Here is a 13,525-nt window from a genome sequence, read left to right as displayed (position 1 = left end):
GAGGGTCTATTTCGGGGCTCTCTATTCTGTTCCATTGATCTATGTGTCTGTTTTTGTGCTGTCTTGATGATGACAGCTTTGTAATAGAGCTTGAAGTCCGGAATTGTGATGCCACCAACGTTGGCTTTCTTTTTCAATATCCCTTTGGCTATTCGACGTCTTTTCTGGTTCCATATAAATTTTAGAATTATTTGTTCCATTTCTTTGAAAAAGATGGATGGTACTTTGATAGGAATTGCATTAAATGTGTAGATTGCTTTAGGTAGCATAGACATTTTCACAATATTTATTCTTCCAATCCAGGAGCATGGAACATTTTTCCATTTCTTTGTGTCTTCCTCAATTTCTTTCATGAGTACTTTATAGTTTTCTGAGTATAGATTCTGTGTCTCTTTGGTTAGGTTTATTCCTAGGTATCTTATGGTTTTGGATGCAATTGTAAATAGGATTGACTCTTTAATTTCTCTTTCTTCTGTCTTGCTGTTGGTGTAGAGAAATGCAACTGATTTCTGTGCATTGATTTTATATCCTGACACTTTACTGAATTCCTGTATAAGTTCTAGCAGTTTTGGAGTGGAGTCTTTTGGGTTTTCCACGTATACTATCATATCATCTGCGAAGAGTGATAATTTGACTTCTTCTTTGCCGATTTGGATGCCTTTAATTTCCTTTTGTTGTCTGATTGCTGAGGCTAGGACCTCTAGTACTATGTTGAATAGCAGTGGTGATAATGGACATCCCTGCCGTGTTCCTGACCTTAGTGGAAAAGCTTTCAGTTTTTCTCCATTGAGAATGATATTTGCGGTGGGTTTTTCATAGATGGCTTTGATGATATTGAGGTATGTGCCCTCTATCCCTACACTTTGAAGAGTTTTGATCAGGAAGGGATGCTGTACTTTGTCAAATGCTTTTTCAGCATCTATTGAGAGTATCATATGGTTCTTGTTCTTTCTTTTATTGATGTGTTGTATCACATTGATTTGCGGATGTTGAACCAAACTTGCAGCCCTGGAATAAATCCCACTTGGTCGTGGTGAATAATCTTTTTAATGTACTGTTGAATCCTATTGGCTAGTATTTTGTTGAGTATTTTCGCATCTGTGTTCATCAAGGATATTGGTCTATAGCTCTCTTTTTTGGTGGGATCCTTGTCTGGTTTTGGGATCAAGGTGATGCTGGCCTCATAAAATGAGTTTGGAAGTTTTCCTTCCATTTCTATTTTTTGGAACAGTTTCAGGAGAATAGGAATTAGTTCTTCTTTAAATGTTTGGTAGAATTCCCCCGGGAAGCCGTCTGGCCCTGGGCTTTTGTTTGTTTGGAGATTTTTAATGACTGTTTCAATCTCCTTACTGGTTATGGGTCTGTTCAGGCTTTCTATTTCTTCCTGGTTCAGTTGTGGTAGTTTATATGTTTCTAGGAATGCATCCATTTCTTCCAGATTGTCAAATTTTTTGGCGTAGAGTTGCTCATAGTATGTTCTTATAATAGTTTGTATTTCTTTGGTGTTAGTTGTGATCTCTCCTCTTTCATTCATGATTTTATTTATTTGGGTCCTTTCTCTTTTCTTTTTGATAAGTCGGGCCAGGGGTTTATCAATTTTATTAATTCTTTCAAAGAACCAGCTCCTAGTTTCGTTGATTTGTTCTATTGTTTTTTTGGTTTCTATTTCATTGATTTCTGCTCTGATCTTTATGATTTCTCTTCTCCTGCTGGGTTTAGGGTTTCTTTCTTGTTCTTTCTCCAGCTCCTTTACCTGTAGGGTTAGGTTGTGTACCTGAGACCTTTCTTGTTTCTTGAGAAAGGCTTGAACCGCTATATATTTTCCTCTCAGGACTGCCTTTGTTGTGTCCCACAGATTTTGAACCGTTGTATTTTCATTATCATTTGTTTCCATGATTTTTTTCAATTCTTCTTTAATTTCCCGGTTGACCCATTCATTCTTTAGAAGGATGCTGTTTAGTCTCCATGTATTTGGGTTCTTTCCAAACTTCCTAATGTGGTTGAGTTCTAGCTTTAGAGCATTGTGGTCTGAAAATATGCAGGGAATGATCCCAATCTTTTGATACCGGTTGAGTCCTGATTTAGGACCCAGGATGTGATCTATTCTGGAGAATGTTCCATGTGCACTAGAGAAGAATGTATATTCTGTTGCTTTGGGATGAAATGTTCTGAATATATCTGTGATGTCCATCTGGTCCAGTGTGTCGTTTAAGGCCTTTATTTCCTTGCTGATCTTTTGCTTGGATGATCTGTCCATTTCAGTGAGGGGAGTGTTAAAGTCCCCTACTATTATTGTATTATTGTTGATGTGTTTCTTTGATTTTGTTATTAATTGGTTTATATAGTTGGCTGCTCCCACGTTGGGGGCATAGATATTTAAAATTGTTAAATCTTCTTGTTGGACAGACCCTTTGAGTATGATATAGTGTCCTTCCTCATCTCTTATTATTGTCTTTGGCTTAAAATCTAATTGATCTGATATAAGGATTGCCACTCCTGCTTTCTTCTGATGTCCATTAGCATGGTAAATTCTTTTCCACCCCCTCACTTTAAATCTGGAGGTGTCTTCGGGCTTAAAATGAGTTTCTTGGAGGCAACATATAGATGGGTTTTGCTTTTGTATCCATTCTGATACCCTGTGTCTTTTGACAGGGGCATTTAGCCCATTAACATTCAGGGTAACTATTGAGAGATATGAATTTAGTGCCATTGTATTGCCTGTAAGGTGACTGTTACTGTATATGGTCTCTGTTCCTTTCTGATCTACCACTTGTAGGCTCTCTCTTTGCTTAGAGGACCCCTTTCAATATTTCCTGTAGAGCTGGTTTGGTATTTGCAAATTCTTTCAGTTTTTGTTTGTCCTGGAAGCTTTTAATCTCTCCTTCTATTTTCAATGATAGCCTAGCTGGATATAGTATTCTTGGCTGCATGTTTTTCTCGTTTAGTGCTCTGAAAATACCATGCCAGCTCTTTCTGGCCTGCCAGGTCTCTGTGGATAAGTCCGCTGCCAATCTAATATTTTTACCATTGTATGTTACAGACTTCTTTTCCCGGGCTGCTTTCAGGATTTTCTCTTTGTCACTGAGACTTGTAAATTTTACTATTAGGTGATGGGGTGTGGGCCTATTCTTATTGATTTTGAGGGGCGTTCTCTGAACCTCCTGAATTTTGATGCTCGTTCCCTTTGCCATATTGGGGAAATTCTCCCCAATAATTCTCTCCAGTATACCTTCTGCTCCCCTCTCTCTTTCTTCTTCTTCTGGAATCCCAATTATTCTAATGTTGTTTCGTCTTATGGTGTCACTTATCTCTCGAATTCTCCCCTCGTGGTCCAGTAGCTGTTTGTCCCTCTTTTGCTCAGCTTCTTTATTCTCTGTCATTTGGTCTTCTATATCACTAATTCTTTCTTCTGCCTCATTTATCCTAGCAGTGAGAGCCTCCATTTTTGATTGCACCTCATTAATAGCTTTTTTGATTTCAACTTGGTTAGATTTTAGTTCTTTTATTTCTCCAGAAAGGGCTTTTATATCTCTCGAGAGGGTTTCTCTAATATCTTCCATGCCTTTTTCGAGCCCGGCTAGAACCTTGAGAATTGTCATTCTGAACTCTAGATCTGACATATTACCAATGTCTGTATTGATTAGGTCCCTAGCCTTCGGTACTGCCTCTTGTTCTTTTTTTTGTGTTGAATTTTTCCGTCTTGTCATTTTGTCCAGATAAGAGTATATGAAGGGGTAAGTAAAATACTAAAAGGGTGGCAACAACCCCAGGAAAATATGCTTTAACCAAATTAGAAGAGATCCAAAATCGTGAGGGGGGAGAAAGGGGATAAAAAGAGGTTCAAAAAGGAAGAAAGAAAGAAAAAAAGAAAAGAAAAAAGAAAAGAAAAGAATTTTAAAAAGAGAAAACACCTAAGAAAAATGTAAAAAAGAAAAAATATATATATTAGATAAACTAGTAAAAAATCGTTAAAAAAGAAAAAGGTAACAGTTAAAAAAAAAAATTTACCCGAAGGCGAGAAAAAAAAAAAAAATGAAAAAGAAAAAAATTAAATTAACTGCAAGACTAAAAAAAATCACAATGAAAAAGCCATGAGTTCCATGCTTGGCTTTCTCCTCCTCTGGAATTCTGCTGCTCTCCTTGGTATTGAAACCGCACTCCTTCGTAGGTGAACTTGGTCTCGGCTGGATTTCTTGTTGATCTTCTGGGGGAGGGTCCTGGTGTAGTGATTCTCAAGTGTCTTTGCCCCAGGTGGAATTACACCGCCCTTACCCGGGGCCAGGGTGAGTAATCCGCTCGGGTTTGCTTTCAGGAGCTTTTGTTCCCTGAGCACTTTCCGTAGAGTTCTTTCAGAAAGTGGCTGTTTTTCTGTTTCCAGAATTGCTGTTCTTCTTCTCTTCGATCTGCCGATGGATTTTCAGGTGTTTGCAATCTTTAGATAAGCTATCTAGCTGATCTCCGGCTAGCTGAAGTAGTCTCAGCCTGCTACTTCTCCGCCATCTTGACTCCTCCCCTAAAATGGAAAATCTTAATGCAGATAGATGTTTGTCCAGTTGGTGGCAAAACCACATGAAGAGGCACTCTTTCATTTGACTTTTTACTTATCTGACTACTTCATAATGGTTTTTTTTTAGCCCTATTGGGATATAATGAAAGGACAATGAGAATTCCACCCAAAAGCCCATGAACTCTTTTCAGTAAATCATGTTACTGAAGATAGTATTATTACTGTTATTCTATTGTGTGTGTTCTATGGAATGGATACTTGATTCCTGTGCAGAAAGCTGAAAACTAGAAACATTTATAGGGGAATGGAGGGTAAAAAGTTGAAGGGATTTTTTTTGGGTGACCTTTTTTTTTTTTCTGTGAGATAATAAGGGTGGTCATTTTCGTATTGTAAGTGGATTCAAGATTAGCCAGTTAGGCTGGAGGAGACTTTGTATGCTTTATATTCTTGCAAAAAGGGATAGGGACAAAAAATAACAAGTGATTAGAATGTGGAGAAAAAGGAAACCTTGTACACTGTTGGTGGGAATGTAAATTGGTGCAGCCACTGTGGAAATATGGAGGTTCCTCAAAAAAATTAAATATAGAACTATCATATCTTATCTGGCAATTCTACTTCTGGGTACTTATTCAGGATTTTTGAAGATTTCTTTCTGTTACTGACTTTGTATAACTTGAAGGTTTTTAGATCTATTCCGACTGTTTTATGGCATCAAATACTGTTGGTCTTGTTATTCTACTTCAAAATGTGTACTTTGCTATTTTCGATGAAGTCTTATATAAATATCAATTAAGTGAGTTTGGGTATTGTTTAGATTTTCCATATGCTTACTGATTTTCTGTGTACTGTTTTATCAGTTACTGCAAGAGAGGTGATTGAAATCTTCAATTATAATTGTTGATTTGTCTGTTTCTTTATAGATTAGGCTTCAAAATATGGTTCACATATCAAATGCAGTGGTCAATTTAGGAGGAAAATTACTTTTACTAGCATTTTTAAAAGTCTCATTAGATATTTGGTTTGTCCTTTAGTATAGGCTATTGTAGCATCAGCATATACAAAAGAAAATTTATTTGCCACATTTTGCTTTTATTGTTTATCTTGTTACTGTTTTTAAATTATTTATTATTTATTATTACTTAAATAATAAATAATGATAGTATTATATACTACCATAATTAGTATAATATAGTATAATAAATAATAAATAATTATTTATTATTATATATTTTATATTTATATTTTTTATATTATCTTGTTATTATAATATAACATTTATTACATTGTTTATCATGTTATTATTTTGCTTGGCAGCTTCTATGTTTTTGAAACAGGCATTCGAAGGAGAATACCCTAAATTATTACGTCTTTATAATGACTTATGGAAGCGTCTTCAACAATACAGCCAAAATATGCAAGGAAACTTTAATGCAAGTGGAACTACAGACCTCTGTGTTGACCTACAACATATGGAAGATGACACACAAGACATCTTCATACCAAAAAAGCCGGATTATGAGTATGTTTATTTAATCAGATCTGTTTGTTGTCATGATAAGGATTTTGCCTTCTGTTTTTATTAAAAATTAGAGAATGGGAATATCCTAATCTTCTATATATTTGTAATAATCATGATTTATATGTAGACTGCAGAAGACTTTGCAGCACATAAATGAATAAGTCATTAGTTAAGCAGCCTGGTTCCTAACTGGAATCTGATATAAAGTATGGCACCAAGGAGGGTGAGTAGAAGGTAGGAGATCAGCATATGTGGTCACTATCTTTTAATTGGTAATATACCTATAATTATAATAGATACTATCATTACTGATGGACCACAGGAATAAATATGATATAAAAGTAACTGGTGTGTTCAGGAACTACAGGGGAAATCTTATGCTGAGATAGCTTCTCAGTCTGGTAGGAAAAAACGGAGTATAGTCACAATTAAACCTGAAATGTCTTAGTTTATGCATAAAGTACAGTGTATGTAGTTACTGCAACTAACATACAGTGTATGTAGTTAGGTACAACTTTGGAAAAGAGTATATCATATCAGTAAGTTTAAAGCGGCCAACTTTCCTCCTAAATGGAAAAAGAATATTATTTTCAAATTTCTCTTTGAGCAACAAATGAATTGATTGGTTTGCATATTTTCTTTAAACACCAGAATCATTTAGTGTGACAAGGCTGACTCATGTAACAGCAGATTCTTATCACCTACCTTGTAAAAAATTTTGGGTGGATATAAATGTTTCTCTTTCAGTTTTTATTTTTCTAAATACTTAAATTGTATCCACTGTAGTGAGAAGTTCTGGCTAGTGAAATATAGGATGTAGAAGTTTTCACTGGCAAAATGAATGGCATGGCTGGGAGGATAGAATGAAACTACATTTTTCTCTTCAATAACTTTTCTGCTAAACATAGAGATTCGATAAGAACTAATGGAAGAGGAGCAAGAGAACTTCACTCATCTCTTGATATACAAAGACCTAATACATTTTTTAATATTATATAAAATAGAATATATATTTTCATTCTATTTTTGGCTTAGTTTTATTTTTAAACCCATATTCTTGCCCCTAAAAAGGTCTGGAAGTATACACAACAAATAGTGATAGTGGTTTAGCTCCAGAAGATAGAGTTTTTGTTTTGTATTCTGTGCTTTCCTTAAAATTAAAAAGGAGCATGGTCCATGATAGAGAGGAAACAGAACCCTGTCAGCACCACTGTTCTCCATGGGTGATGTGAGCATACCCAAAGGTGTGGCCCTCTGACAAAGCTTTCACACTGTGAGAAGAAATAGACTTCACTAAAATAATCTAGCCAGTCACAAAACAAGCAAATAACAATAACAAACCCTAGAGGTTCAGAGATCTAGTACCCAGAGTTGTAATAATGTATTATCTGAAATGTCCAGTTTCTAACAAAAATAATGAGGCATACATAGAAACATAACAGTATGACCCATACACTGAGTGGCAGTGGAGTTGGGGGGTGTGTGTAAAAAACAAGCAACAGAGACTGCTTGTGAGAGTGACCAAACATCAGATTTAATAGAATAAGACTTCAAATTAGCCATTAGAACTGTGTTCACAGAACTAAAAGTATGATTAAGTAAAGAACTATATGATGACACTGTTGCATCAAATGGAGATTATCGATAAAAAGATGAACATTATAAAAAAAGAATCAAATGGAAATGCTGCAGTTGAATAGTTCAGTTACTAAAATTATAAAAATTGCTAGAGGGACTCAATAATAGATTTGAACTAGCATTGAAAAAAATTATCCAACCAGAAACTAGACTTATTTAGGCCTAAGAACAGATAGAAAAATATGAAAAAAAATGAACAGAGCCTCAGAGAAATGTGTGGCACCATTAAACATAGCAACACATATGTAATGGGAGTGCCACAATAAGATGAGAGAGAGAAAGGAGAAGAAAAAAAAATACTCAAAGACATAATGGTTGAAGACTTCCGAAATTTATTGAAAAACAGTGTACATACCCATGAAGCTCAACAAACTCCGAGTAGGAATAACTCATAAAAACCACAAACATACACATTGTGGTGTAAGTGTCCAAAGTGAAAGATGAGGAGAAAATCTCGATACCAGGCAAAGAAAAACTACTCACCACTTATAAGGGAGCCCCAAAGATTTATAACTGACCTCTCAGCAGAAACAGAGGAGGCCCGAAGGTGGTCGGCTCATAGTGCTCAAAGAAAGAAACTGTGAAGCAGCAATCCTGTATTCAGTAAAGCTGTTGTTCATAATGAAGAGACGTGAAGACGTAACGAGACGAACAGAAACTGAGAGAATTTGTTTCTAGCAGACCTAACTTGCAAGAAATAGTACAGGAAGTTCTTCAGACCCAAAACCAGGTCATCTCAGTCAGTCATTCAAGTACACATAAATGAAGAGCACCAGTGAAGATAGTTAGGAATTATAAGAGATACTATAAATGCGTGTTTTCTCCTTTTTTCTCTTAACTGATTTAAAATGTAATTGTATAAAATATGTATAGAATGCATTGTTGGGCTTATGACACATAGAAATGCAATATATGTGTATACATTTGCCAATAAGAGTATAAGGGATGTAGGTGAGAGCAGAGCTATAATGTGCTATGGAAATGGTGACAGATTGTAGAGTGATAATTATAACGGCTTATTGTTGGATTTGTGGCATTAATAGATACACTGTATGTGGCAGTAATACCACAAAGATAAAATACTTAAAAGAAGAAATTTAACAAAAGAAGTATAAAGCTTATACTCTGAAAACTACAAAATATTGCTGAAAGAAATCAAAGCTACGTAAATTGAAAAACATTTCATGTTCATGAATCACTAGACCTAACATCACTAAGATAGTAATATTTCCAAAATGGATCTACAGATTCACCTCAGTTGCTGTGACTTTTTTGTAGAAAGTAACAACCTGGGGCACCTGGGTGGCTCAGTGTGTTAAGCCGCTGCCTTCAGCTCAGGTCATGATCCCAGGGTCCTGGGATCGAGTCCCGCATGGGGCTTCTTGCTCAGCAGGGAGCTTGCCTCTCTTTCCGCCTCTCCCTGCCTCTCTGCCTGCTTGTGTGCTTTCTCTCTCTCTTTCTGACAAATAAATTAAAAAAATCTTAAGAAAGTAACAACCTGATTCTAAAGTTCATATGGATTTGCAAGGTACCCTAGGATGACCAAGTCAGTATTGAAAAAAAGAGAATAAAGTAGGAGTTATGTCTCCCAGTTGTGAAACTTACTACAGAGCAATGGTAATCAAGATGATAAGGTCCTGGTAAAAGGAGAGACATACCGATTAATGGAATAGAATTGAGAGTCCAGGAATGCCTGGGTGGTTCAGTCCGTTAAGTGGCTGCCTTCAGCTCAAGTCATGATCCCAGAGTCCTATGATGGAGCCCCAAGGCAGCTTCCCTTCTCAGTGGGGAGTCTGCTTCCCCTCTCTTCCTACCCCCACCCCTAAGCATGTTCTCTTTCTCTCTCTCAAATAAATAAATAAGTCTTTCAAAAAAGAAAGAAGAGTGGAAAGTCTAGAAAAGACTTATGTATCAATGATCAGCTGATTTTCAAAAAGCTTTTCAAGATCATACAGCAGGGAAAGAATACTCTTTTTGACAAATGGTGGTAAGACAACTGGATGGTTTCATTCAAAAGGATAAAGCTGGAATCTTACCCCACACCATAAACAAAAATAATTCAAAATGGATTTAAAAAAAAAACTAAATATAAGGTCAAAAATATAAAACAGAACAAAATATGCAGGCAAGTCTTCATGATTTAGAATTTGACAAAGAATTCTTAACTACATGACCCCCAAAAGCAAGAGCAACAAAAGAGAAAATACATATTGGACTATTTTACATATTAAAACTTTTGTACTTCAAAAGACACCATCAAGAATGGGAGAAAGTACTTACAACTCCTGTATCTGTCAATGGACTTGTGTGTACAATATGGAAGAAACTTTCAAATTTAACATAAAAGATAACCAATTAAAAATGAGCAAAGGATCTGAGTAGACGTATCTCCCAAGAACATAGACAGATGGCCCATAAACACATGAAAATATGCTTGCCATCAGGAAAATGCAAATCAGAACCACAATGAGTGACTCCTTTACACCACTAAGATGCTTTTATCAAAAAGATAATAACAAGTGTTGGCAAGAATGTGGAGAAATTAGAACTCTCATACATTGCTGGTGGAAATCTAAAATGGCATAGGGCTTTGGAAATCATTTTGCAATTACTCAAACAACTAAAGCCAGTCACCATGACCCAGCAATTCTACTCCTAAGTACATGCCTGGACAAGTGAAAACATGTTTGGGGAGGGTGGATTGAGGAGTATTGTTTAATGGATCTAGTTTCTGTATGGGATGATGAAAAAGTTCTGTAGATGGATGGTGGCAATGGTTGCACAGTCAAGTAGGAATATATGTAATACCACCGAACTGTACCCTTAAAAATGGCTAAGATGATAAACTTTATATTTTATTACAAAAGAAAGCATTAAGCAGATTTTTTAAATGTTGACACAAATTTGTAACAAATGCTTACAACAGCATTATTCATAATAGCCAAAAGATAGAAACATCCCGTATGTCCATCAGCAGACCAATGGGTAAAAAACAGTGATATATATCTATACAATGGAATACTATTCAGCCATAAAAAGGAATGATACCTGCTACAGTGTAACTGAACCTTGAAAACATTATGCTGAGTGAACAAAGCCAGTCACAAAAAATAAAATTTTTTTATCCTATTCATATGAAATTCTAGAATAGCAAAATTGTGGAGATAAAAATTAGATTAGTAGTTGATTAGGGTTGGGGATAGAGTGAAGAGGTAAAGGGGTTATAGTTAAAGGGTTAGTGGGGCGCCTGGGTGGCTCAGTGGGTTAATCCTCTGCCTTCAGCTCGGGTCATGATCTCAGGGTCCTGGGATCGAGCCCCACATCGGGCTCTCTGCTTGGCGGGGGGCCTGCTTCCTCCTCTCTGCCTGTGTCTCTGCCTACTTGTGATCCCTGTCTGTCAGATAAATGAATAAAATCTTTAAAAAATAAATAAATAAATAAATAAAGGGTACAAAGTTTCTTTCTGAGGTGATAAAAATGTCCTAAAACTGATGGTGATGGTTACACATATCTGTGACCATACTAAAAACCATTGAGTTGTACAGTTTAAAAAATTGTTGAATTGAATGTGAATTCTCTCTCACGAAAGCAGTTTATTTAAAAAAAAAAGTGGGAAAGGAAGTAGATTCAATTCTTCTGAGAAGTTTTGATATGGAAAAAGAAATAAAGCTACTTCTTTCTTTGAGATAACAGGAAAATCAGAGAGTAGATCAAGTCGCAAAGGGAGAAAAGAACTAGAGAAATCCAAGTCGATGAAGGCCATTGCCAATGGTTTGGTCTTAGTGTAAAGTAGAGGCAAATGGTCACCTGTAGAAAGCAAGGGGCTGCAAATGTAGAATTTTAAGTTAATACCATGTGCTTCAGGTCTTTCGAAATTAAGGGGTTTGCATAGATGTATAATAGATACAAATTACTTTTTCTCTGCAATATGTGGGTAGCTTAGCAGCAGATACAGAGACCATCTAAATAAGGTATTTCTAGTAAGAGTTTTGAAAGGAAGGTGGATTAGAAAAATCAGGATGCTAATGAGAGTTCCTTGAAATACTTGGCTGCAGACAGAGGAGGACAGACCTGGTGGGCTGATGGAGGGTGAGAATAGGAAAGGATTCCGTAGCATTGATCACAGTAAGGTCTAAGAGCAAGTTCTTTTGAGTAAAATCTAGCATAGCACCTTAATTGACCTACAAAGACTGGCATGATTTATTCCACCCATTCTCTGTTTGACTTCATCTCGTGCTACTCTCCTGGCACTTACGTGCTCTGCTCCTCTAAGTTTTTGGTGCACTGAGCCTGGTGTGGTCCCTCCTCAGGGCCTTTGCACTTCCTGTTTTCTTTGCCTGGAATGATCTTATCCTGAAAATCTCTGTCATTTGGCTCTCTCTTTCTCCTCAGTTCTGCTCAGCAAAACTTCCCTCGCCTTATAGGATCCAAAATAGGATAAAGAGAGAGAGAGAGCTGAACACATTTTTTCTGGCTTGCTTGCTTTATTTTTCTCTTAAAACTATGACTCTCATGTTCCATATTTAAAACACTTAAAAATGTGTGTTTATTTTTGTGTTTGTCTTTCTCATTAGCAACCTTAAGTTTCCCATTAGTAAACTTTAAGAGGTACAGGGAATTTTAAATGATTGACTACCATATTTCCCACACCTAGGAATTACCTGGCAAATTGTAGAGACTTAACAGTATTTGTAGGAGCAAACAAGATGGGGACAGTGGGAGTTTGAAAAGTTGTCTTCAAGCTTGGAGATCTTAGAAGAATAGTTCGAAATGATGACTCAAATATGGAAGATCCCTAGTAAAGCTAAAATAAAAGCAGACTTTTCAAACAGGTTGAGTTTTAGAACAGTTATCAGTTTGGTTTGTTTTGTTTATTTTTTTTTTAAGATTTTGTTTATTTACTTGAGAAAGAGACTAAGATAGTGACAGCCCAAGCAGGGAGGAGAGGGAGAAGCAGGCTCCCCAGTAAGCAGGGAGCCCTACATGGGGCTCGATCCCAGAACACTGGGATCATGACCTGAGCTGAAGGCAGATACTTAACTGACTGAGCCACCCAAGCTCCCCAGAAAGTTATCCGTTTTGACATCGTAGTCTCCAAGGATCTTTAGTGCAGATTCAGAGACAGGAGGCTCTTAGTACTTATAATTCAGAACTGAAATATCTGCAGAAGAGGAAAGAGGCTTCTTAAGGTCTGTAAATGAAAGGAGCAAAAATAGTGAAGACATTTAAGTAGATGGTCTTCAATAGAGGACTCAGATTGAGTCAGGCCGATTGAGACACCGTCCTCCCCATTCCCATTGTGTTCTATCTTCACCTATTATAGAAATCACTGTAGTTAGCACTTTACCTGCACGTTTCTTCCCTGCATTGTAAAGTACTTGTAATCTACGTCTTCCCGGTACTTAACAATGCCTGGTACATAGTATTCTCAGTAAATAGGTGCTGAGGGAAATGCTTACTGAATGAGAAATGTTAAGAGATAACTATGGAATTACGATGTACAAACCAAGAGCATTGTGACCTCTAGGGCTCCTTAGATGACCAGCAAGTGTGGGGAAAGAAAAAAAGCTAGGTTTCATAATTCATATACAGTGGAGCAAATCAGAGGATTTTAAGGTTGATGTTTAGAATGAAAGGGGGCTTAAGAAAAAAAGAAAGACAACAGAAGGACTGGTAGAAGGATTATAAACACAGGCGATGTGAGAAGATAAGGAGTTAATTATAGGAATAAGAAAGCAGATGGAAATAATGGTTCTAGACATTTCAATAGTATTGCCAAAGGAAAGATAAAAGACCCGATAGAGGGACTGCTAACGGAAAATACAGATAACTGGAGACATGGGAAGATTAAGAAGGAAAGA

The 13,525-nt window shown here is 36.5% G+C and overlaps 1 protein-coding gene across 3 annotated transcripts in view; it reads left to right on the top strand.

Moving 5' to 3' along the window:
- COG5 (component of oligomeric golgi complex 5) overlaps positions 1–13,525 on the top strand; it is a 293,532-nt gene that overhangs the window by 216,795 nt on the left and 63,212 nt on the right. For all 3 annotated transcript variants that reach the window (XM_032304091.1, XM_032304089.1, XM_032304090.1), the window contains one exon: positions 5,822–6,026. In XM_032304091.1, the coding sequence (XP_032159982.1) occupies positions 5,822–6,026 (205 nt within the window). The remainder of the gene's footprint in view (positions 1–5,821; positions 6,027–13,525) is intronic.

This window comes from Mustela erminea, chromosome 11, assembly GCF_009829155.1.
Source record: "Mustela erminea isolate mMusErm1 chromosome 11, mMusErm1.Pri, whole genome shotgun sequence".
Classification (NCBI taxonomy): Eukaryota; Metazoa; Chordata; class Mammalia; order Carnivora; family Mustelidae; genus Mustela; species Mustela erminea.
The sequence above is the reverse complement of the archived record's forward strand: the minus strand, read 5'-3'. Positions and strand labels throughout refer to the sequence as shown.